At 43.9% G+C, this 26,577-nt stretch overlaps 1 protein-coding gene across 9 annotated transcripts in view; it reads left to right on the forward strand.

Annotated features, from left to right (window-relative positions):
- HERC2 (HECT and RLD domain containing E3 ubiquitin protein ligase 2) overlaps nt 1-26,577 on the forward strand; it is a 250,080-nt gene that overhangs the window by 141,846 nt on the left and 81,657 nt on the right. For 8 of the 9 annotated variants that reach the window (XM_068268132.1, XM_068268135.1, XM_068268133.1 and 5 more), the window contains exons 48-62: nt 1,036-1,134; nt 1,735-1,903; nt 1,999-2,124; nt 4,742-4,850; nt 7,591-7,730; nt 7,818-8,008; nt 8,574-8,679; nt 10,804-10,895; nt 10,980-11,155; nt 11,359-11,470; nt 12,698-12,779; nt 13,798-13,941; nt 14,064-14,154; nt 14,344-14,521; nt 23,359-23,440. In XM_068268132.1, coding sequence (XP_068124233.1) covers nt 1,036-1,134; nt 1,735-1,903; nt 1,999-2,124; nt 4,742-4,850; nt 7,591-7,730; nt 7,818-8,008; nt 8,574-8,679; nt 10,804-10,895; nt 10,980-11,155; nt 11,359-11,470; nt 12,698-12,779; nt 13,798-13,941; nt 14,064-14,154; nt 14,344-14,521; nt 23,359-23,440 — 1,897 coding nt within the window. The remainder of the gene's footprint in view (nt 1-1,035; nt 1,135-1,734; nt 1,904-1,998; nt 2,125-4,741; nt 4,851-7,590; nt 7,731-7,817; nt 8,009-8,573; nt 8,680-10,803; nt 10,896-10,979; nt 11,156-11,358; nt 11,471-12,697; nt 12,780-13,797; nt 13,942-14,063; nt 14,155-14,343; nt 14,522-23,358; nt 23,441-26,577) is intronic. The other variant, XM_068268138.1, reaches the window with a different exon arrangement.

Consider the following 26,577-nt stretch of genomic DNA (forward strand, 5'->3'; position numbering starts at 1 on the left):
TTTAAGTTTGGTATTTCAGCTTCTTCTTACCATATATATTTATATGAGTGAAGTGCTCACATACACTTCAAGTAATAATTGCCTGTTTTTTGCTTTTTTTCATCCATATCGGACAAGTGCCTAATGACCATGACAAGTAATGTTTTTAAATACACAAAGTAGCTTGTACATTCTCTGCTGCCACCTCCCCACATATTCCCACTTTCCTTATGTAGTCATCTACAGATGCTCAGCAGCGCTAATCCTTCATGTTAACCTCATAATCATCCATCAGAAGCCCTTGAGGGTGGTCAGTTGTGCCTCTACAAGTGAAGTGAAGATGTCCATGGATGATAAAATGATTGATTGTACAATCTTATTACATCTATGTAGTAGACAGGTAACCTAAGTTAATATGCTTTGAATGGATACCTTATTAAGTAGATGTGGTAAGATTGTACAACCAAGATTGTGTCATCAATGGACACCTTAAGTATCATCATAAATTTTTAGCTCCTTAAATTGGATCTGTACTTAAAAAAAATGGCTCAAGGGATTCTGAACTCGGGAGGGGGAAGCCTCTGGGTCCTAACGAGGCTTCCCCCGTCCTCCTCTGTGCCTCCGCTAGCCTGCCCAGGTCCCCCAAGGTGCGGCGATGTAAATATTTACCTTTCGCAATCCTGCGCATGTTCACTAGCCGATCTTCCTTCGAATTAAGGCGGAAATAGCCGAACCCGATCGTTCGACGCGATCGGGCTCGGCTTTTTCCGCCTAGCCCGAATGAAGAACCGCTACTGTGCCTGTGCTGGATCCCAGCAAGGTAAATATATCATGGCTTGTCGGGGGAGGATTGCTGGAAGATACGAGGGAGCCAGTGCTGGATTACTTGCAGCTACAGGGATGGGGAAAGCCTCATTGGGGCCCTAAGTACCCCCCAGGGGAAGTTTTCTTTTTTCATACATAGTCTCTTTTTAACCTCATCCTACAATCAAAACCTCTTACTGTATATGTCTTTCATCCTCTCTGACATTGACTTGTGTTCTTTGAATTTCAAAGGCTGGTGGTGCTGTAGTGACAGAGAGCCAAACCTACAAGAAGAGGGCTGATTTCCTAAGCAATGACGATTATGCAGTATATGTGAGGGAGAACATTCAGGTAAGGAAATCTACACTTTCTTTTCGGTCATCCTTTTGCTTTTGAATTGCCTTATATCACCACGGACAGGCCGAATCTTGACTCCCAAATTTTGGGTGTAAAGTGGGGGTGGGCCTATCAGTGGGTGATATACTGCATTTGACATGTGTGGGGCACATCAGGTGATGTGTTTTTGAGTGTGCTGCAGAAAGTATAGCCACCTGTCCTCTCTCTGGTTTGCATCCTCTAGTGTCCTGTGCAGCTTCTGAAAATTCGCTGCTAGAGTTCCAGTGTCACTGCAGTCACAAGAAAGTGAGCTCTAGAGGCGAGTTCAGAAGCTGCACTGGGCACTTGAAGATGCAAGCCAGGGAGAAGACAGGTAGATATACCTTCTGCAGCACGCTCCAATGTGCACTCTGTACCCACCAACATGCTCCCAACATGCACTCTGCATTGGGAGCGACGGCGGCACATTGGGTTGTCAGCCAATCGTTGAGTCACAGCCTTTGTTCTAATTTTTTAGGACAAAGGTGTGGGGGATGGTGTATGTGTGGGATGTGTATACGGTATACTTCCTAATTTTCTCCTCACAGAAGTTAGCATTCGTATATCTTTTTACAGGTTGGCATGATGGTCCGTTGCTGTCGCACATATGAAGAGGTCTGTGAAGGGGATGTTGGTAAAGTCATTAAGCTGGACAGAGATGGCCTTCACGATCTGAATGTTCAGTGTGACTGGCAGCAGAAAGGTGGAACATACTGGGTGCGGTATATCCACGTGGAACTGCTAGGTTAGCCGACCTTTGCCTTATCTGTAGCTAGATGTAATCGTGCTGACTGCTTTCTTACTAATGTATGCACAACTGTTGTGTTACTAAATCTACAGGTTTTCCACCCCAGAGCTCCCACTCACACATTAAAATTGGTGACAAAGTGAGAGTGAAGGCATCAGTTACAACACCCAAATATAAATGGGGCTCAGTTACTCACAGAAGTGTGGGAGTTGTGAAAGGTATTGTACATTTCTCTCTATGGATGTGTTTTACACTTGCATTTGTGTACTTTTACAAGTTTAGGCTGTGGTCAGCGCTTGTTAGTGATTGAAGATGATTGACTGTGAGGCATGAATGTGGAGAGAAGGGGAAGGTGTGACTGGAAGGAAGAAAGTCATTCATAGGACTGCACTCTGACTGATTCCATTATTTAAAGGGTAATGTCACACATACAGAGGATAATAGCAGGAGCATATCTCTCGCAAAACACAAGGCATGCCAATGTTATACAATGGAGGTGCTGTAAAGCCCTATCCTATATAATAAAACCTCTGTCGCTGTGTCCGTGCCAGCTGCGCATGCATGGCAGGGCTTCGGGCAGCGGTCATGGGCATGCTCATGTGGACAGGAGTGCACACGCAGGGGTCGCAGTCGGGAGGGGGGCGGGGGTCACGGCCATTCTCGTGTGGGGTTCCCTAGCAGGCAGGGCTTGGGACTAGTAGATTCATATAATGCTAGTGGACCAAGTAACAATGGTAACAATGTAGGATCAGTTGGACCCACATCTCTGTTTTTATGTAGTATGATCTAAATCAACTGATCGAAAATGCAATCGTTCACTAAAAATTGTGCTTAAAGTTAGCAGGAACTCCATTGGATAATATTAGAGGCTGCTGTGCTAGAACTTTGCATATGCTTTTGCTATTAAAAGGAAGTATAAATGTGACATTGCTCTTTGTGTATTCACACTTAGTGGACCTAAAATGGTGCACTGTAATATACTTGCATTATTTTAAGTTACTGATATTTTATCTGAATATACAGTAAAAATGACTGTGCTTATATTGATAATACTGTGTGTTCTGACCCTTGCTTAAAAAAGGTGCTTCTAAAACGTTCCCACCGCTTCTGAAGTCTTCTCTTTTTTTTCTATCTTGTAAATTGTTTGTCTGCACTCATTTTCATCCCTGTGTCTTTTATCAGCACCTAGGCAAGCTAGGACTTTATGGGGTATTCAGACCAAATTTACTAAAATGATAGAAATTACAGTCTCTGTACCTGTATCTTAAAAAACAGGCATGCAAGCAATAATGCAAGTATATTATTAATCACAGCTTTGATGTTGTGTAAGTTTAACCTTAAGGGGGGGGGGGGGGGGGGTACAAAAGTGCATTACTTGATTTATAACAAAGCTAAGGATAGAATTTACATATGAAAAAGGTACATATGTTAGCTGAATACAAATGAATGCATACATCACACTTTAGCTTGGGAGTTCTGGGGTGTGCAAGAACATTTCACACATCTTTGTTAGTTGCTGATTAACTTTCCAGGGTTGTATTTACTATAACTACATTAATTGAGTTAATTTAGTTGTCATACCACCATGTCTCTGTTCAATAAACATACACATATGTATACACTTAGCAATAGTAGACCTGTATGTGAAATTGCTTACAGTATATCTATAGAAGACTGGAAAGGTTTGAATGACTCAGTGACACAAATAACCAGGACAAGAATACTGTACATTCTGCTCAGTGGTATTTTTCAGGCCAATGCACACTTGCAACGTAGGTTGCCCAAAACGATTATTTTTTTTTGTTCCCTTTGTTATAGATGTTCCTCAGCATTTGTTAAAGGATACCACAACTGACATGTGACATAATGAGATAGACATGGGTATGTACAGTGCCTAGCACACAAATAACTATGCTGTGTTCCTTTTTTTTTCTCTGCCTGAAAGAGGTAAATATCAGGTATGTAAGTGGCTGACTCAGTCCTGACTCAGACAGGAAGTGACTACAGTGTGACCCTCACTGATAAGAATTTCCCCCTTTTTTATCTCTTTCTTGCTCTCAGAAGCCATTTTCTTCTAGGAAAGTGTTTTATAGTTGGAATTTTTTATCAGTGAAGGTCACACTGTAGTCACTTCCTGTCTGAGTCAGGACTGAGTCAGCCACTTACATACCTGATATTTACCTCTTTCAGGCGGAGAAAGAAAAAAAGGAACACAGCATAGTTATTTGTGTGCTAGGCACTGTACATACCCATGTCTATCTCATTATGCCACATGTCAGTTGTGGTATCCTTTAAGAGCTCTCTAGTAATGGATATAATGCCCAATCGCTGCTGTTCCTTTCCGCTACAGGTGTTGGCAGCTTGTTCTAGCCCCCCCCCCCCCTTCCCATAGAACAGTACAATTTCTTAGGCCTGGAGCTACATATTTTTGTGTATGTATAGCGATCATTTCAAAAGTGCTCCTCAAAATAACTTCATAGGCCTGATAGGACACCTGAACTTAAAGGGATATAGAGGCTGCCATGTTTCCTTTTAACCAATACCGGTTTCCTGGCTGCCATGCTGATCCTCTGCCTCTAATGCTTTTAGCCATAGACAATGAACAACCATGCAGATCAGAAGTTTCTAACTAGATTAGCTGCATGCTGGTTTCATGTGGGTGATCCAGATACTATTGCTGCTAAATAGATCAGCAGGACTGCCGGGCAACTGGTTTGGTTTAAAAGGAAAGAAATATGGCAGCCTCCAGTTCAGGTATCTTTAAAGTCTTGCAATAACACTATGGATTCCCATCTGTGTATGTTCTTCTTATGCAATGTTTACTCTCCCCAATAGCTTTTAGTGCCAATGGAAAAGATGTGATTGTGGATTTCCCGCAGCAGTCACACTGGACAGGATTGCTGTCAGAGATGGAATTAGTTCCCAGTATACATCCTGGAGTAACGTATGTTCACTTTGTTTTTCCAAAAGTTGTTTTTATTCCTTTCACGTGCTATATTCTATACTCTATATGGCCATTTTAGTAATAGTTTAGTCATAAGTTTATTTCAGCTTTTATTTACCTTAGCTTGTTTGCTTGGCTTTTCCCATGGTATTAAGATTTGTCAGGAAGTGACTTTAAAGGAATACCGAGATGAAAATAAACTGATGAGATAACCAGTTGTATCTATCCTCATACTCCTAAAAATGACTTTTTTTTTTTTTTTTTTTTTTTACATATTCCAATTTTATTTTATATTTAAAGGGATACTGTAGGGGGGTCGGGGGAAAATGAGTTGAACTTACCCAGGGCTTCTAATGGTCCTCCGCAGGCATCCTGTGCCCGTGCAGCCTCTCACCGATGCTCCGGCCCCGCCTCCAGTTCACTTCTGTAATTTCAGACTTTAAAGTCTGAAAACCACTACGCCTGCGTTGCTGTGTCCTCGCTCCCGCTGATGTCACCAGGAGCGTACTACGCAGGCACAGACCATACTGGGCCTGTGCAGTAAGCTCCTGGTGACATCAGCGGGACCGAGGACATGGCAATGCAGGTGCAGTGGTTTTTAGACTTTAAAGCCTGAAATTCCAGAAGTGAACTGGAGGCGGGGCCAGAGCATCGGTGAGTGGCTGTGGGGGCACAGGATGTCTGCGGGGGACCATTAGAAGCCCCGGGTAACTTCAACTCATTTTCCCCAACCCCCCTACAGTATTCCTTTAAAGGGATACTGTAGGGGGGTCAGGGGAAAATGAGTTGAACGGTCCCCCGCAGACATCCTGTGTTGGCGCAGCCACTCACCGATGCTCCGGCCCCGCCTCCGGTTCACTTCTGGAATTTCAGACTTTAAAGTCTGAAAACCACTGCGCCTGCGTTGCCGTGTCCTCGATCCCGCTGATGTCATCAAGAGCGCACAGCGCAGGCCCAGTATGGTCTGTGTCTGCGCAGTACACTCCTGGTGACATCAGCGGGAGCGAGGACACGGGCGTGCAGGCGCAGTGGTTTTCTGACTTTAAAGTCAGAAATTCCAGAAGTGAACTGGAGGCGGGGCCAGAGCATCAGTGAGTGGCTGCGCCAACACAGGATGTCTGCGGGGGACCATTAGAAGCCCCGGGTAAGTTCAGATAATTTTCCTCCGACCCCCCCTACAGTATCCCTTTAAATCTACTTTTGAAGTTTTTGCTGTTTCATTGTCTCTGCTCTATGACTGTCTTTGAAGTATGCCGGAACTAAATTCTATGAACTATTGGCCCTTTCTATCTCTTTCCTGTTCTCAGAAGCCATTTTCTAATAGGGTAGTGTTTTATGGCTGTAATTCCTTATCAGGGATAGTTACTGTAGTCAGATCAGATCTTAACTGTCACTTGCATTCCTACAGTTTACCTTATTTTCTTCCTTTGCCTGATAAAGTTAAACGTAAAGTTATTTGTGTCCTTGGCACCAGGTTTGTCGCCAAGGTACAAGCAAGGCACACACTGCTTGGGACCTCACTTTGAATGAGCCTCGCTGTCCCTGGCAGGTCTTAAGCCGGGCTGCCCTGTGCTGTCTGCAGCCCCTTGGCTCCTGCCGTACTTGCATGGCCCTGACCCCGCACTGCATCTTGTCACTCTTCTGCCGGCCGCTTAGCTTCCTGTCACCATGGTTACTTCCAGCTGGCACCTCTGATGATATCAGAGGTGCCAGCCGGAAGGAATCATGGTGATCGGAGCTAAGCGGCTGGCAGGAGTGCGGTGAGATTCAGAGCTGGCTCGAGGTTATGAGAGTACGGCAGAAGGTGGTCGCGGACAGCATTGGAACTCACGGAGGGGAACGAAAATGCATGGGGGAAAAGAGGAGAGGTGATACAGAGGGGGACAAGATGCATTTTACAGAGATTTTTGGTCCATATTGGCATGAGTTGGCCCTGCCCACACCTTAGCAGCCCCCCTGCTTTGACGCTGTGCCTACACGTCTACCTCATCATGTCACATGTCACTTCGGTATTCCTTTAAGGAGAATTCCCAAATACAACCACAGGTGTACATTCCCATTTAATGCATAATTAAGACTATTCTGTGCCCACTACAAAGTTCAGCCTGGCTTTGAGTGCCTTAAAACCAAGATAACCAGGCGTCAGGCTTTGACTTGGCCTGTGGAAGTAGGTTTTCCTGAAAAAAGTCACGTCATAGTACAAATAAAAAATTGTTTTTAACAGATTGCTAACCTTGAAGTTTTATTGATTTTAGCTGTATTGTATCACATCTGGGGGCCTGTTTCCTCCCCACTATCGCTAGAAATTATATTCTACAACTTTTTACTTGTGAGGCAGTGACTATTCCTCTGTACTATATCTGCAGCCCTGGAGGCCAGAGTTGGCAGTGACCTTTAACTTTTTGAGTCATCACCCAGCTGATGACTCCATTGCTTAGTTACAGCTAAATGCTAGTTCTGACTCTGCACTCTAGTGGCAGCTTCTAATACAATTTATATTGAAAATTACATCATGTTTCTTTAAAATTACTGCCAACGGGGGTGCCAGAACAGTATCATTTTTGCAGTAGTGCCCATATAAATCATTATTTTTGAAGTATAACAATTCCAGAATTTTTTTCTGTATATGATTTTAATCTAATAAAGCAGTTTTTGTTTTGGTGCAAAAAAAAGACTAAAATCTGTAAGATGGCTTTTCTGTAAATGAATGTAGCTAATTTTGTTCCTTCTCTAATATTAGCTGCGATGGCTGCCAGATGTTTCCAATCCATGGCCCCCGACTTAAGTGTCGTAATTGTGATGATTTTGATTTCTGTGAAACCTGCTTTAAGAATCGGAAACACAATACAAGGCATACATTTGGAAGAATAAATGAGCCAGGTTTGTATACGCTCTCATATTATGTGACCTTAGTAGCTGAATGTATACATCTTGAGATGTTTACTATTTGATATTGATCTCTTGTAGGCCAATCACCAGTATTCTGTGGGCGTTCAGGCAAGCAGCTGAAACGGCGACATAGTGGGCAGAGGGGAATGTTGCTAGATGATTGGTCCAGGATTGTCAAAAATCTAAATGTCTCCTCCTCATCAAATCAAGCATCTCGTCTTATTGATGGCAGTGACCAGTGTTGGCAGTCATCTGGCTCACAAGGAAAGGCAAGTTAAATAATGTATACATTGAAGTGAAATGTAAATAGTATTTCTTGGTACGTAAGTGGATTTCTATATTATCAGATGTATTGATCTGAATTCAATAAAAGGTAATATTCATTGTGTGCTTTAGATCCTAGGTTCTCAACATGCGGTACGCGTACCCCAGGGAGTACTTCTGTTGGGTCCAGGGGGTACTTGGCTTGATGTATTTAAGTTTAATAAATGTATGGTTTCAAAAAATTACAAATCCTATTTAAACAACAGCCAAACTAGTAATTCAGCTAATTAAAAACAATAGCAAATGCTTAGAAACAATTATCAAGCACTACTATTCAGTGTATCTGTATCAAGGGGTACTTGAGATAGTTCTTACCATATCGGGGTACTTGGCCAGCACAGGTTTTCAAAAGGGGTACATACCCATGAAATGTTGAGAAACACTGCTTTAGATAACTACATTTTGCCCCTTGCATTATTTGAGTAAACCCACTTGCTATTAACCCTCAATAAAACAGTAAGTAATGCATTCCTAATCTATGTTCTTGTGATTATTATTATTTTTATTCAGCATTGGATCCGATTAGAGGTTTTTCCAGATGTTCTAGTGCACAGGCTGATGATGATTGTTGATCCAGCAGACAGCAGTTACATGCCTTCTCTTGTGGTTGTATCAGGTTTGTGAATACTCAGTTTGGAATAAAAGAAACTAAAAATCATTTATTTGTCTGGAAACTTATCCTGTAATACTGCAGATGGGTCTTCACTTCTTAAAGGTTCATTGTAAGCAACAATGGACCGTCTGGTAGTTTGCAGGACTAGGTAGACTATAGCCAGACGCTATGTGTGTACACTTTCACAATTCCTATCACCCGCACAATTAAAGTACGTACACACATACGATAATTGTCAGCCGAAGCAGTCGATGATGAGATGATTCACCAGTCCAGATGTCTCGCCTAAACACTCACGGCCGTCCGGTTCCACCTTACATGGTAGAGGCAAACTTTGCTAAGAATCATTTAGTGTGTGTACAAGCTTTCAGGCATATTGTAAATAAATAATTTAATGTTATGGGAGTTCTGCACTGGCACAGTTTCACCACCAGATGCCACTCCTTAATTTTGGAATACATGTAGAACCAGAAACCTAGTGTGTCAAAATAAGAAGTCTAGATCATGCCTTTTTGGAACTAGGGAAAAGTTTTCCTCCCGCTTTTAAGGTTCAATGCATCTCCATCTGGGCATGAAGCAGCAAATGCTACACAGAATATGAATTGGTCATAAAAGGTTTTATTTACACCACTATACAGCAGCATTCTATACAGCAGCATTTATTATTTTTACAAAAAAAGTATGTTACCGTAGCTATCCCTTGGTTAACAGCGGGAAACACCTCCCTCGTTTCACCAGGCTGTCTTGTCCTGAGAGAAGCTCTTTGAGTTCTTGCTTAGAGAGCTCAAAATGTAAACTAAAGATGATTTTTTTTTTTTTGGGGGGGGGGGGGGGGGAGTGAAATCAAAGAGTAAAGCTGGGTTCACAATGGTGCAATGTGGTGCAGCATAATCGCCACTCTGTAACTCTGCTTGCTGCATTGCAATGTACCACCTATGTGACGTTTACAGTACCGTGGTTGTGTTGTGGTATAATAGCTTGAGTTAACGCAAAACATGTGCACAGTGAACCATAGTTTTCATTACTGTATGCTTCACTGTATGCGACACAACACATGGATAAGATGTGGCACCACATTTCCATTCCGTTTTGTTCCTGCTTTAACTGGGAACACAATGCTCACTGTGAATCTAGCCTCGTTGTAGTTAGAAATGACCATTGAATTACAGTTTTTTTTCTGACTTAATGCAAATTTTGTTGAGGAATGCAAGAATTGGATAAGCCAAATGCAGTTGCAACTTACTTTGATTGTTTTGTTTTTGATCTGCATGCACACTAAAACAAATATGTGCATCGACTTCAGACAGTTAGCAATCTCATTAGTCCACTTTACCACTTAAGGACCACACTCTTTTTACCTGATCTGTGCTGCGTGGGCTCTCCAGCCCACAGCACAGTTCAGGTTTGCTGCAGGGCGACCAGACTTCCCCCCCCCCCTCCCCACCCCCTTTTTTCCCCACTAGGGGGATGTCCTGCTGGGGGGTCTGATCGCCGTTCTGTGTAGCTGAGCGCAGCATGATGTAAACAGCGGGGATTTCTTCCCCGCGTGTTTACATTTAGCCTGCGAGCCGCGATCGAAAGGCTCGCAGGCTGTTCACGGAGACACCTTCCGTGAACTGACATGGAACGTTTGAGCGGCCGTTTCCATGGTAACACCACTTCAACCTGCCGACGCCTATCGGCATTAGGCGGTCGTTAAGTGGGTAAGAGGGATATGGATGTTTCCTTTTAAACGATACCAGTTGCCTGACTATCCTGATGATCTATGTGGTTGCAGTAGTAGCTAAATGACACACCTGAAACAAGCATGCAGCTAATCCAGTCTGACTTCAGTCAGAGCACCTGACCTGCATGCTATTCAGGGGCTGTGGCTAAAAGTATTAGAGACACAGGATCAGCAGGAGAGTCAGGAAACTGGTATTACGGTATTTTAAAAGGAAAAATCCATATCCTTCTCAGTTGAGGTTCCCTTTAATTGCAAGCTTATGTGGTAGTCCAAATTTATTGGGCTGCACAACACTTTAGTACCGGTAGAACTGTAAACTAACTTTTTTTTTTTTTTTTGCTATTGGTTTCAACAATCTGTCTTTTTGCGTTGTTACTAAAAATAATCACATTGTTTTTAAGGTGGAAATTCCCTGAATAACCTCATAGAGTTAAAGACCATCAATATAAACCCTACAGATATGAGTGTATTGCTGCTGAGTGACTGTACAGAGGTGAGTATGCTTGGCTGCCACATTGTAACCATGTTTCAGATCCTTGTTTGAAATGCAAAAACTGTTACTTTTACTCCACTTTAGTATCACCGATATATTGAGATTGCCATAAAGCAGTGTCGGAGCTCTGGCATTGATTGTAAGATCCATGAGCTGAGCGTTATCGGACAGATTCGGGCAGAGGATGAGGATCTTGCAACTGTCCCATTTTTGGCTTCTGACAACGAGGAGGAGGATGATGATAAAACCAGTACTGGCAGGTAAGTAAATTCCGTAAGTAAAAAGATGTGTTTCTGATTCCAAAATGTCGAATCCTGGGTGGGATGTGTAGGTAACTGCTTACATACTAATTTTAACACAAAATCTAAAGCCAGGTTTTAAATGAAGCCGTTACGGATCTCCTTTTAAAACACTTCTTTATGGAGTTTATAACAATTAATGTGAACAATTTTTTACTTTTCAGTTTTGTAAGAAAGAAAGTAGCAGCTTCTGAATCTTCTGCAACTATCAGAACCAAGGTTTTTGTATGGGGGCTGAATGACAAGGATCAATTGGGAGGACTGAAGGGCTCCAAGGTAAGATTAGATGCCTTTTCCTTACTTGATTGCTCTAGATATTACTGAAGATCAGCTACAATGTGTGTACCTGTCAGCATGATGGCCGTGGTGAAGCTGTAATTTGGGTATCGCCATGCAAGGAGATGTAGACCCTTGTAGCTTAGATTTAGAGGGGAAATTGATCTTTAAATTCGTTTTCAGGCAAAATGTTTAAATCTATTAAAAATCTATGCCTAGTATGTGGTCAGATTTTATCTGATGGGATCTATCTGATGGTCAAATTTGTATGGCTACCTTAAAGACGTAGGTCTCTAAGATCTAGAGGGCATATAGTATTTTACATTATGGGGGATTGTCAAGACTCTTTATTTAGAGTAATGGGGAGGGGGGGTTGTATTTTGCAAGTAGGGGATATGGGTTATATTTTTGTAAATGTGTTCAACATAGAGAGATGATGTGGCATGTTATGTTGGTGAGGAGAAAGGATTTGTGTGGACAAGTATTTGTAGTGTGATTGGTGACTTTGCATTTGGAGGAAGGGATTCTAGGGCATGGAGTGAGGAGTAGTATTTTACCTTGGGGGTTACTAATTTGGCTAGAGTGGATAGCAAAAGTAATTGTTGGAAGTTGCCGACAAACATTGCACTGCATAGTTCTGACAACTCTTGAGCTAAATTTGATAGCAAGGAGCTGTCAGAGCCAAGCCATATATATGCATTCACCTGCACCAAGTAATGTTTTATCATCACAGGAGGGTGTCCATTTTCTTTTGTAATACTTGGTTACTGCAAAAGCAAAGACCCAGACTTATTCAATGATTACTATGCCTACCCCAGTACTACCTTTCCTATATCTTTTTTGTTTGATGCTGTGCCATATTGAACTGTCAGATATGCATTGACAAGTAAGAATTCTGATAAAGGTACTAAGTAGTAAGTATTTTGTGCTTTGATGCTTCAGCTTTCTCAGTTCTTACTGGGGGACAGAGGGGGGGGGGGGCAGCATTTTATGAGAGCTATGTGCAGAGACTGAAATAAAACAGGTCAGCTTCTGAAAGAGAGCTTTACATTCAGGACACAAGTGCCTTTTTTATTTAGCTGCTGTGCTATGAACTAACTGTGAATGCTGCTGCATTATAATTTCCTGTCTATAGAAAGAGTTGCACGTAGTTCTTCTGGTGTTCTTTCATACGACGTTCATATTTCCTGTACTGTAATGAAATAATAAATTGCCCTTGCCTTGCAGATCAAAGTTCCATCCTTTTCAGAGACTCTTTCAGCTCTCAACGTTGTACAAGTTGCTGGTGGATCTAAAAGCCTATTTGCAGGTACAACTTAAATTTTCTGTGCAGTTACCTATTTTGTTAATGAATGTAAGGAGAGTAGTTACTGGGGGCACCATCCGTAACAGAGCTTTTCAGTGTTAAGTGCTTTTGTGGCATGCTGGTCCGTGATCAGCCAGTGGCAGTTATCTATTATCTTGCTTTAGTACTCCAGTGGGCATACATGGAAAAAAGGCGACTGGAAAAAGGACGCATGGGATTGCCGCTAGTAGAATATTGCTACAATTAGCTGTATTCTACTGCTGCATTCCCATAGTAAAATATCGGTAATGTTTACCTATATTTTACAGTGGCTAAAACTAACCCTACTCTCACACAGAACCCTCCCTCTAACCCTAACCCCCCTGCTGGGGCCTAACCCTAAGACGCTCAGTGCACGCTATGCAATGCCGCAATTAGCATTTCCCTAAGCCCCCAGCGGCCTAATTAACGTTTAACGCCTCTAATTAGGCACCTACGGGCACAGAAGTTTACCTTGCTTCCCACACATCACGGCCACTATAAAGGTAAATTGAGATGTCCGATAATGGTAGCCGCAGTTCAGTCTTTCTCAGTAAATCACAGCTATGGCAGCACCGGGTTTTTTTTTTTAATTTTTTTTGTAAGGGCTCCTTTTTTTCCTGTTTCGCCCCAATGGTGAAACTCTCCTACACAAATGTTCTGCTGCCTATCACAAAAGAGTGATGGATCTGTTCCAATCATTTATTCCACACAGTTTTGAATTCCCTTGTTTTTTAGCCTCTTTTGTCTGGCTCTTATTATCACTGTTTATTGTTATGCCGTCTACCAGTATTATCTCATTGTGAAACTTGGATGTAATGTTGATATCAGCAAGAGCCAAAAACAGCTTCCGACCTTATTATTCTAGTCTTCAGGAACCATATTTCCATTCTACTTATAATTGCTTGTTTAACTTTCAGTTTGCATATCTTTTGTTTTGATATTATACAGTGTTAATATGAAGCTGTGCCCAGACTCTAATCACATTAATTCCTCTTCACAGTGACTGCTGAGGGTAAAGTGTATGCATGTGGAGAGGCCACTAATGGAAGACTAGGCTTAGGCATTTCAAGCGGCACTGTGCCCATTCCCAGACAAATGACAGCTCTCAGCAACTATGTGGTGAAGAAAGTAGCTGTTCATTCAGGTACAGCTGGCCAGAACTGCTTATTTCAAGAACAATGATTGGAATACAAAGTGTCCTGCTGCAGAATGTAATCTTTTTGCTGTGGTAGGATTTTCACTAACAAAACACATTGACGTTTTCAGGGGGAAGACACGCAATGGCTTTAACTGTGGATGGAAAGATTTTCTCCTGGGGAGAAGGGGACGATGGCAAGCTTGGCCATTTCAGCAGAATGTGAGCATACTGGGTTTTTTTTATCATTACCCCGCATTATGCCTGCATTTAGGCTGTTACTGTGGAATGCGAGAATAAATAGATATATATATAGATAGATATCTGTCTTTTTAGTGCTGAAATGTTTTTTGTTTTTCATGTATTCAGCATTACCTGGTGCTAACAATTTGCTGCTGGCTTTCTCTTCAGGAACTGTGACAAACCACGCTTAGTAGAGGCACTGAAGAGCAAGCGAATCCGAGATATAGCCTGCGGTAGCTCCCATAGTGCAGCCATTACCTCTAGCGGGGAGCTGTATACATGGGGACTGGGAGAATATGGTCGGCTGGGACATGGTGACAATACAACACAGTTAAAGCCTAAAATGGTGAGGATGAAAATGTTTGTTGTATGTGTAATGCAGATCCCTCCTTGTAGATTTCAGGATGTACGTTTACTTTAGGTCAGTGTTCTCCCCAGGCTCTGTTAGCCGGGAGGTCCACCCAGCTAGTTGTGGTGAGCACTCTTCGGCTGTCATCAGCTCACCTCCTCCTCTGCTGTAAGCAGAGTTGAGCAGAGAAGTGCCGGTCCTGCATTCTGTCATCTCGCCCCACCCAGCTACTTTTTCATGCCACCCGGCTACTTTTCCATGCCACCCGGTAGGAAATAAATTCTGGGGAGAACACTGTAGGTTTTCATATGGAGCATGATTGGGTTCAGATCATTCCTCAGGACTTCTATTTCAAAGCAAACCTTTGTCAAACCTGACTCTGTGCATTTTGTGAAGACTTACCACCCTCCTTGCAGGGCCAATTTTGAAAAACAAAACCTGCAGGGAAACTGCTAACAATGATTAGCTATTGCCGTATTTTTATCCGTATAAGACGCTCCGGAATATAAGACGCACCTACGTTTAGAGGGCAAAAACCAGGGAAAAAATGTATACTAAACCTGGTGTGTCTATATACTGGAGCGTCTTGTATATGTTCTCCCCCAATGAATGTCCCCATGTGCCCTCAGGTGTTCCCAGGGGTCCCCAGTGTGGTCCCCGTGTGTCCTTAGGTGTCCCCATGTGTCTCAGGTCTCCCCAGTGTGGTTTCCCTGTGACCTCAGGCGTCCGCAGTGTGGTCCTTAGGTGCCCCCCATGTGTCCATAGCTGTCCCTCATGTGTCCATAGCTGTCCCTCATGTGTCCGTGGCTGTCCCCCAATGTGTCCGTGGCTGTGCCCCAATGTGTCCGTGGCTGTGCCCCAATGTGTCCGTGGCTGTGCCCCAATGTGTCCGTGGCTGTGCCCCCATGTGTCCGTGGCTGTGCCCCCATGTGTCCGTGGCTGTGCCCCCATGTGTCCGTGGCTGTGCCCCCATGTGTACGTGGCTGTGCCCCATGTGTCCGTGGCTGTGCTCCATGTGTCCATAGGTGTCCCCGCTACATGTTTGGTCTGCTCTCGGTGTACGGTAATTTCTGTAGGGACATTCGTTTATGTGCTGCCCCTATGTGTTCCTGGCTCCCCCCGTGTGGTCCGCTGACTCGTTCCCCTGCCTGCTTGTTTGTTCCTGCATATGTGCTCTACCCTCCCCGCACGTTTCTGCCACCCTCCCCGCTTGTGTGTGCGCTGCCCCCATGTCAGCATAGCAGCCGCAGTCTTACTATACCAGTAGCTTCCGGGATCGCAGACCTGGTCTCCTGTCTTGTCGCTGTAGTGATGGCTTCTGCTGATGACGCGTATTGCAGAAGCCATCACTAGAGCAACAAGACAGGAGACCAGGTCTGCGATCCCAGGAGCCGCTGGTGTAGTAAGACTGCGGCTGCTATGCTGACATGGGGGCAGCGCACACATAAGCGGGGAGGGTGGCAGAAACAAGCGGGGAGGGTAGAGCACATATGCAGGAACGAACAAGCAGGCAGGGGAACGAGTCAGCGGACCACACGGGGGGAGCCAGGAACACATAGGGGCAGCACATACATACATGCCCCTACAGAAATTACCATACACGGAGAGCAGACCACACATGTAGCTAAATGCAGGAAATCCCTGTCATGGCGGCGGTTCTTATCGGCGGGTGTTCGTAAGTCAGGGATTCCCTGCATTTGCCGTATAAGACGCAGAGACTTTTTCTCCCCATTGTTGGGGGAGAAAAAGTATGTCTTATACGGCGGAAAATACGGTACATAAATTCAAGAATTATAGCATAGTAAAATGCCTATGTAGCCCATCACCTACTTGTACATGCATTTGCGACTTTCACTTATTAAAAATGGCCACATATAAATCGGTCCGACTTGAGCAGCAAGTCTAAACAGAAACATTTTTGGAAAAACAAAGAACATCTCCGTTTTAATATCTTTAGGCTCTTATTAGTCTCAAGTGGTAGTTCTAGTCAGCTGTTCTTTTACCCCTGGCACCCTAACTGTAAGGCTGCATGGGTGGGTTGAGTCGAACACAAGGAATCCAGTGCAGAAGATTTGGGCGCAGCCGGCGCAACTATAGACCGTAATAGGAATTACGGCTATAGCGGCGCACAGTGAGTAACTTTGGCGCCATCAGAAGACGGAGTGAAGTTACTTTTACAACACTGAAATTCAACTACCAGCAATAGCTGGAAACCGAATTGCATCATTCCCCATCATCCACGTGGACCTGGAGGGGGAATAGTAATGAACGCTGCCGGGAATTGTGCAGCAGCAGTATAAGCCATATATCGGCTGTATCCTGCGCCCAAGTCTCCCGGCAGCAATTTCTCTCGTACGCGGCTGCAATACCTACTGTATGACCCATGAAAAAAAATTCCATTAGCACCCTTTAGCGGTATCATTTTTGGGAACATGCAACCCACAATACACTTTTTGACCCATATCCTATTCGAGGTGATGAGTAGCTCACAGCATATGAGCTACATATCACCTGACATCACACAAGGATTACCGGCAAATCCAACTTGCTTCACTCATGCAATGGCCAACACTTTCTAACTACCCATAAAGCTCTTGACCTGTTAGAGATGCTTCACACAACAATAAGATTGACCCATTTCTGGTGTCACCGTGGAACTGGAAGGTGCGCAGACATTGCCAGTGGTATATTATCAACAGTGACTGGATACGGTTCCCCACTATCTATCATCTGGAAGTGTTTGCCTAGAGTTTGTAGTTATGACATTATTGCATGATCCAGTTGAAAATGGCCAGATAGGGTAACTGTTATCTGCAGATACTGTATCGTAACAATCCACAAAGCTTATATGAATTTTCAGAATATGATTTCCTGTGAAAGTGTGAGAATTTCAGGCAGAGGTAAGGGAGGAAATGACATCAGGATTGCCTTCAGTCAGACGCAGTAAAGATGGAAACTGCCTGGAACAGTTTTCTCTATTACTCTATAAAATTCACTGAAATCAAAATGGGAAACGTGCAGCACATATGTAAGCAGAACAAGTATTTATCTACGTATATATGTGTGTTTATTTTTCCTAGGATAGTATGGCTGACCCTCATTCTTTAACCACTTGAGGACCGCAGTATTAAACCCCCGTAAAGACCAGGCCATTTTTATAGAAATTGGCCACTGCAGCTTTAAGGCCAAGCTGCAGGGCCACACGACACAGCACACAAGTGATTTCCTGATTCCCCCCCTTCTCTCTCTGTTGGTGGGGTCTGATCGCCCCCCAGATGTTTATTTGTTGTTGTTTTTTAAGTAAAATTTTTTTTTTTATTTCTTGTTCTTGTGTGACACGGCTGTCCCCTCCAGAGGCACAGGGGTGATCGGCTGTCATAGGCTTCAGCCTATGACAGCTGATCACTGCTGTAGATCGCAGCGCTGTACCAGTAATTAGACGGCGAAACGGTCTAACAGTGGCGGCGAAGCTCCGTCCACCAAGCGGGAGATGTGCGTGCAGCCTGCGCGCAATCTCCTGCAGAACAGAGCCCCAGGACTTTACGCCGATCGGCATTAGGCGGTCCTGGGGCGGCCGCGCCCATCGGCGTGACGCGGTCAGCTAGAGGTTAAAGGTTTATTATGTTGCTTATCTTTTAAAGCAGTTCTGCGTTCAGGTCTGCTTTAATATAAATTAAGCAGGCAACATATACCTATAGCATAGCTCCCAATGATTAAAGAGAACCTAAACTGAAAATTAAAAGTCAAAATAAACATAAACACGTCCTACTTGCTTCCCATGTAGTCTACTCATCAATCTCTTTTTCCTCTCCTGCCTCCTGTTTGTCCACTGTGATCAATGGAATTCTCTGTCTTCCATTTTGAAAATGGCCATTACCCCATAACAGCTTCTTGGTCAGCACACTGTTAGACTGTAATATCACCCACATTACCTTGCACATTCAGTTGTAACTGACAGCTACTGATATATAACTGACAGCAAGTGGTATATTTCAGTTCTGACAAAATATTGTCAGAACTGGAAGGGATCACTGTAAGAAGAAAATGGTGAGCTTCTGAGAGGAACTGACAGTGAGGTTAGTATGTAATATTCATTTGCAGCTACGTCATGTGTTCAATAATTTTATTCAGTTGAGGTTCCCTTTAATAATGACATAGAAGTGCATTAATTTCTTCTTCCACTGATTTTATATTCTCTCAGCTGTACTCCACAAGTTTGTTGTATAATATGGAGAAATTATAAGGGGCTTATGATACCTTTTTGTCCTAGAATGTTTACTTTAAAGGAAACTGTCTTATATGGTTTCTGCTCTTGTGAGTTATACAAAGATGTATAAGAATACAGCATGACATGACTGAAATACAAGTTTAGGCTGGAGTTGGCCTTTAGCTATAGGAAGACGTTTGCTAGAACTAGTAGCTGGAAGTAGTACAGGTTTGCTTCTTTTCACTGTATGTGTGCTGGATTAAAAAGGTTACATGTTAATTTTCCCATCTTATTAGCAGTACTTAAGTTTAGGCAGCTTAAAACTCCCACATGAGTAGCTTTGGCTTCTGTCCCTGTAGCTGGCGAATGCTGATAGACTGTAATCCAGCTGTTTGGAAATGAATAATTCCTCATGTAATTGCTGTGTGTGGCTCTCCACAAAGTTTATACCTCACAAACAAGTCTCAAACAGTTCTTGTTAATATATATTGTGCTTAACGGAAGTTATGATTTTCTGCATATTTTCGATGTCTTAAATTAAGGCTTAATTTTATTCATGTACGAAACTCATTTTGGTTGTGGGCTTGTGTAATTTCTTACTTATGCACTTTATTAATTGGACCTAACCTTACATTATGCTTTTATTCACTTAAACCTTACTTTGATTGCCTGCTATGTAGTAATTTCCTTCAGCACATATTACCATATATCCCTACACATAAGCTGCCCTGCATTTAAGCACACTCATGGAGCATGCAGCAGGATGCATAACTTACTGTCCTAGCTCCAGCTTGCATCCACACATCTACCTGGCAACTTCTGAATAGTGATGATCAATGAGATGCAAATTCTTCCGAGTTGATGCAAATGTATGCACATTTTTATGCAAATATATGCAGCTTAAAAATGGACCAGTCATTTTAAACCTGGGTTTAAATTGATTGGTCCATTTTCAAACTGCATATATTTGCATACACATTTGCATTAACTTGGAAGTATTTGAATCTCTTTGATCATCCCCACTTCTGAACTGGACACTAGAGCTCCAGGCTCACTGCAGTTACATGTCAGTGAGCTTGGAGCTGTAGTGGGCAGTTCGGAAACTGCAGGGAGACGCAAGGTCCAGAGCTGGCGTGAGGACAGGTAGATATGCTTCTGTCAACCAGATCAAATGCACATCCTGCATCGTGGGTCCACATTGGGAAGGGGAGGGGGGCTGATTGGCGGGTCGCAACTTTTGACCTGAAAAAAAAAAACAGGTAAACTGTGACCAGTTGATGAAACTCTTTATACTGCAAGATTATTGATTGCTAGGCACTGGCTGTCCTCAAGAATCTCAATCCTACAAGAATGGAAGGCTCTGGAGGATAGGGGCCTACCTTACCAAATTTGATATACACCCATAAGGGGAAACCTCTAACATTTCTGAAAGTTTGGGAAACATGGCAAAACAAGGGCCCCCTTACTTGTCCAGCTTCCCCTGGTGTTCCTCACACTTGCCCTTTATTACTCTTAATGGCTCACTACCATTTTTTCCTTTAACCTCCAGGACAGGTCCACCACGAGAATGACAGGCTCCTCCCAGGAACAGGAAACGTCCAAATAGAGTACTCTATAAATCTTTGTCCAACCCCTCGATCCTCAGTTGACGTTTCCTGTTCCAGGGAAACAAGGAGTGCTCTTGTCGCTCGCCGGTCCGTCAGACCAGGTGTGTTTGGGACCCGGTTGGCGGCGAAAGGTGGACCTGCCTGGAGAGGTATGGTGGTCCGGAGGGGAGAAAGGGTAGTTTACCTTCTCCCATGGCTGTCCTGGCTGCCCGAGTTGCGGCGGATCCGGAGGACACGCGCGGAGTACCATTTTCATGCATGCCTGTGTGTAAAAATATGTTACCCAGCATGAAAATAAAGTTACCTTAATACTACTTTAAGAGAACCCGAGGTGGGGTTCTTACATCGCAATCCGCATACAGAGGCTGGGTCTGTCTATAGAGCCCAGCCTTTGTTGCTAGTTAGTTTCCTCCACTCTGCAATCCCTCATAAATCACAGCCACGCTGCTGACAAACAGCTTGTCAGAGCTGGCTGTGTTTATCTCTACAGTGTCAGTCTGCTGCTCTCCCCGCCTCCTGCAGAACTCCAGACTACGCCTGCATCCCCTCCCTCCCTGCTGATTGGAGGGAAGGGACAGGGGCAGGGACCGGAGCTATGCAGGAGGCGGGGGAGCAGCTGAGACTGACACTACAGATGTAAACACAGCCTCACAGCATGGCTGTGATTTATGAGGGATTGCAGAGTGCAGGGGGACCTTAGTGGGGTTTGGGATAGCAACAGAGGCTGGGCTGTATAGGCAGATCCAGCCTCTGTTTGCAGATAACATTCTTTAAACACACCTCGGGTTCTCTTTAAAGGAAAAAAAAAAGTTTCACTTACCTGGGGCTGCTGCCAACCCCCTGCAGCCGACCTATGCCCGCAAAGTTACTAAACAAGTCTCCATTCTCCCACCACGGCTTACTTTTGCTTGGTTACACTGTGACAACAGTTGCTGTTGGATTTAGAAGAAAACATAAGAGATAGAAGAAACACAAAATAACTGTTAAGGTGGCCATACACTGGTCGATTTGCCATCAGATCGACCAACAGATAGATCCCTCTCTGATCGAATCTGATCAGAGAGGGATCGTATGGCTGCCTTTACTGCAAACAGATTGTGAATCGATTTCAGCATGAAACCGATCCCAATCTGTGGAGCTGCCGCCGCCCCCCCGCCGGCTATACATTACCTGCTCCGGCCGGCGTGAGTCCCCCCCTGTCCCCGCTGCTCCTTCTCCTGCTGGGATCCGGCTGGCTTCACTTCTTTCTGTCCGGGGAAATTTAAACAGTAGAAGGTGCTCTACTGTTTAAACTTCCTGTCGAGACAGGAAGTAAGTGAAGCCAGCCGGATCCCAGCGGAGAAGGAGCAGCGGGGACAGAGGGGATAGGCACCGGCGGAGCAGGTAATGTATTGCCGCTAGCGTCTGTCGTTGGGCATCCGAACGCCGCTATTGACGAACTCCCGACCCGCCGGTGATCGAGCAAAATCTTCCGCATGGACCAATCGACGGGAACGATTGATTTCGGATGGAAATCGATCGCTCTGTCAGCGTTTGCGCAACAATTTCACAGCAGATTCGATCACAGTGATCGAATCTGCTGTATATCGGCGGGAAAATTGTTAGGTGTATGGTCCCCTTTAATCTCCCTTGGTCTGAGGCTTCATATAAGATCTCACCTGGTGGAGTTGTTACAATTATCTTGAGAATGGTGACGAAGCAGCCCAGAAACTTATCAGTGATCTCAGGGTAGCTGGGACCATAGTCACCAAGAAAACAATTGATAATACACTGCACTGTAAAGGACTTAAATCTTGCAGAGCCTTCATGGCCCCCCTTGCTCAAGACAGCACATGTACAGGCCTGTCTGCAGTTTGCCAGTGCACATCTGAATGATGCAGAGGACCACTGGTTAAATGTTGTGGTCAGATGAGACCAAAATTGAGCTATTTGGCATCAATTCAATTTGCCAAGTTTGGAGGAGGAGGAATGCTGCCTGCGACACCAAGAACACCATCCCCATTTTTAAACATGGAGGTGGTCACATTGTGTTTTGGGGGTGTTTTTCTGCTAAGTGGACAGGACACCCTCACTGCATTGAAAGCACAATGGACTGGCCATATACTATCAAATTTTGGGCAAGCACCTACTTCCCCAGCCAGGGCATTGAAAATGGGTCATGAATGAGTATTCCAGCATGACAATGATCCAAAACACATGGCCAAGGCACCAAAGGGAGTGGTTTAAGAAGCAGTATTTTAAGGTCCTGGAGCCAGTCTCCAGGCCCTAATCCAATAGGAAATCTGTGAAGGAAGCTGAAAGTTTGTATTGACAAATAGCCTGGGAACCTCACCGACTTGGAGAGGATCTGCAAAGAGGAGTGGGCGAAAATCCCCCCCCCCCCCCCCCCTGAGATGTGTGCAAACCTGGTGTTTGAACTCGCTGGACGCATGTCTTTTTTCAACCCAAATAACTATGTAACTACAAACACATTCTGACCTCTGTGATTGCCAACAAGGGTTTTGCCTCTAAGTGCTAAGTGAGCTTTTAATTGCAGATTAAATATTTATTAAACTCTTTACTATACACATCAAGCTCTGACTTTGGGGCACTGGGTTTTTGAGGGTTCGTTTGTTGCATGTGCTGTGTAGGAGCAGCTTTGTGCTACTGTGGAGACACAACCATGTTTACTCCATCATACAACTGCACTTATACATGAGGGGAGCGTTGCCACAAACAGGAAAAGGGTCCTGGCGAGCAGCAGTGGGGTCGAGGTGGACATGGAAGCTCTCCTGAGACTTCCCTCTACTGAGGTAAGCATCAAATTTTTTTGGCCCTTACAGGTTCACTTTAACTCTTGTTGCCTCTTGCCTTCCTGTAATGTGTTTGAGTAATAATGAGAAAGACCTACTTTAACATTTTTGTGTATTACTTTTCTATTGCAATGAGCAACTTATGTCTTTCGCTGCGTAGGGCACATATGGAGAAGTTGTTACAATACAAGGTATCTTGGTCTGCTGACTGTCACTTTATTTTTGCAGATAAAGGTACTGCTGGGCCATAGAGTCATCCAAGTGGCGTGTGGAAGCAGAGATGCTCAGACGCTGGCATTGACTGATGAAGGTATTGTAATACAGGGGATAGTCAGTACTTTCGCATTTTGAAACAGGAACCGCAGTTCTGGAGACAGTCCTGTAATTCAGCAGCACCAGTGTTTTGTACTTTACAGGCCATTAACTCTATGTAAAAACTATACAAAGGAAACTGGTAACAAAACCTAAACAAAAATATTGCCAGTGGATGGGCTATTAACTAAACTTAAACTCATCTGCATGGTACAAGCCTGCTTGTCTGGAACAAAATAACTTAAATAAACAAGCAGTCTTTACCAGCATAAACTTGCATTTTTTTTATTTTATTTATTTTTTTTAGCCCAGGACAGCGTTTGTGGTCTCCCTGACCTAGCCGATTTTAGGCTGAGACAAGACACAGAACATTTATCAAGCTTTTCTAAAGGCAGATACAAAGTGCTTCAGGGCGACCTGGATCATTAGGGAGCCTTTCCTAAACACTCCTTAATGTTTTACATACTGACTTGAGCCAGGATTTGAACTCTGGTCAAAGGCTCAAATCCTACATTAAGGCTAACAGCCATCACCAGTACGCTGTCCAGCTGACCGTGAGCTAATCTGCCTTTTATTTCCCACCTGATCACACATCTAAGGGAGAGCAGCAAATGTGTGAATCGCTTTACTCACCACGAGCTTTCACAAAATTTCAGAATTGATTAGAATAAAAATGCAAATGGAGAGAACACTGGGATCTCTCCCTCTCTCAGCAACTACCACAGTATACACATATCCTTTAGGCAGATAGAAATGTATAGAGGAATGTTGCCTTAGGTTTTAGTTGACAGAGTAGAGTTTAATCCCATAAGCGTTTGTACACACTAGTGCTGATACGTCACACAAGAGACTTCATTCCATCACAGACACTAAGATGCTAAGCAGTTGCTATGAATGGCTTCCAGTGCTTTACAAAGATCTAGGATCACTAGAACAGCAGCAACTACTTGTGTTTCACAGTTCGTAGCAACTACGTTGGACGTTATTAGTAGCAGCTACTTAACATCTTGGTACTATTGCAGTAAGTATCATCAAGTAAATCTCTTGTGTGATGTGGCCTTTACAAATTACGTGTGTTCGTACTTGGGAGAAACTGGTGGGACTGATGTATAAAGACAGGTGCACAAAAAACTGAAGGGACTGCCCAGGGCTCCTGATTTGGTTTTCATCTGTTAAATTAAAGAAGATTGCCCTGAGTGCTTGACTTTTGTTTTCATTGTCTCCGTCTCGCTGGGGCAGATTGTCTAATAGTGAATTATTACATTTTAAAGTGTATCTGAGGTGACATGATGACATGGACATGTGTATGTACAGTGCCAAGCACACAAATAACTAAGCTGTTTTTTCTTCTGCCTGAAAGCATTAACATTCAGGTACAAGCAAAAGGAGAGGATGGTCCGCTCTGATGATAAAAATTAACACGTTTTATTCAGGACATGTCCCAATATAGTAAAAGCAGTGCTGGCATGTTTCGACCTCAGTCCTTAATCATAGCAATTTTTACAGCTCTCAGCGTCTGGTTTTAAAGGATAGTGGCAATCAAAGGTTGGGGTGGACCATCCCTCCAAAAGGAGGAGTCAAACATGTACCACACCCCTCCTAGGTCGAAACCTACTAAAGGCATACAAATACAAGTAATGAATACAATTAAAACCACATAAAATCTGAAATGAGATAATAATCCAAGGAGCAATTGAGACAAAAAATGAGGTAACATTAATGACCCAAAATTAACTGGAAAGAAATACAAGAAGGTGGAGGGGACAAGGTAATGAACCACAAGATACACTATAAACATTTATCCTGTGACCAGAGCTAAATCCCACCTCGCATTCAGTCCATGGGGGGCTTCTAGTTCCCAGGCAGAAAATCCACAGTGCCTCCCTTCTACGAACCATGGCCTGTAGATCCCCTCCTTTTGGACAAGAAAACGTTCTCAATGCCCTGAAATGAAAAGCCAGACATATCACCCCCATGCAAGGTATGAAAGTGCTTAGCAACATTAGAGATGTTTGTGGTAGACCATCCTGCCCATAGATAATTCAGCTATTCTAACCTTTAAGTGGTCTTGTGGTGCAACCCACATACTGAAGAGAACACTTATTGCATGTTACCAAATAAATCACATTTTTAGAATTACAGTTTATAAAGTGTCTCATGGAGGACTAATAGCCATTAGTAAGTGATTCAACTATCTGAGTCCTACCATGTAGCGCACAATGACATGCAGGAGCTCCACATCTGTATGAACCTTTAGTGGACAGCCATGTGGAGGACCCAGACCCCGAACTAAACACGCTCGGAGACCGAATGCTCCCAAGTGTAGGTGCTTATCTGCTTGCAAAGCTAACGCCACCCCGGAGAAAGGGCTGTTATGTCCCCATCACCCTCCAAAATGGGCAAATACCTTTTAATAATATGTTTGACATCCTGGAATTCGGAACTATAGGTGCTGACAAAAACAGGTCTCTCTTTGAGGCTGCGGTCAGAGGCAGATCCCCGTATTAAGCGATTTCTGGGGACTGAAAGTGCCCGCCTCTTAACTTTTTCTATGGTCCACCTGGGGTACCCCCTCTCCAGCAAGCGTCTCTCCTCTCCTCCAGGTGCACAAAAAACTGAAAGGACTGCATTTGCTTTTCATCTGTTAAATTAAAGAAGGTTGCCCTGAGGCCCCGTTCACACTGCACGCGTTTCCAGCCGCGTTTTGGAAACGCGTGCAGGTGGCCGACACGCACGACATCAGACATTGCATAGAGTGCAATGTCTGATGTTCACACTGCATGCGTTCCGGACCTGTGCGGTCCGGGAACGCATGCTGCACGCATTTTTTGTAAAAACGCATGGCTGTCCCATTCACTTTTCAGTGATGGGATCACCCACGCAACGCATACGAACGCGGATGGCGTGCGTTCGTACGCGTTGCGTTCCGCATGCGTTGCGGTCTGCGTTCTGCAGTCTGAACGGGGCCGTACTGAGACTTTTGATTTCTTTGCCCTTGTCTCGCTGAGATTCTCGAATAGTGAATTATTACATTTTAAAGTGTATCTGAGGTGACATGATGACATGGACATGTGTATGTACAGTGCCAAGCACACAAATAACTAAGCTGTCTTTTTTTTTTTATTTTTATTTTTT

This window comes from Hyperolius riggenbachi, chromosome 2 (assembly GCF_040937935.1).
Source record: "Hyperolius riggenbachi isolate aHypRig1 chromosome 2, aHypRig1.pri, whole genome shotgun sequence".
In the NCBI taxonomy this organism is placed as follows: domain Eukaryota; kingdom Metazoa; phylum Chordata; class Amphibia; order Anura; family Hyperoliidae; genus Hyperolius; species Hyperolius riggenbachi.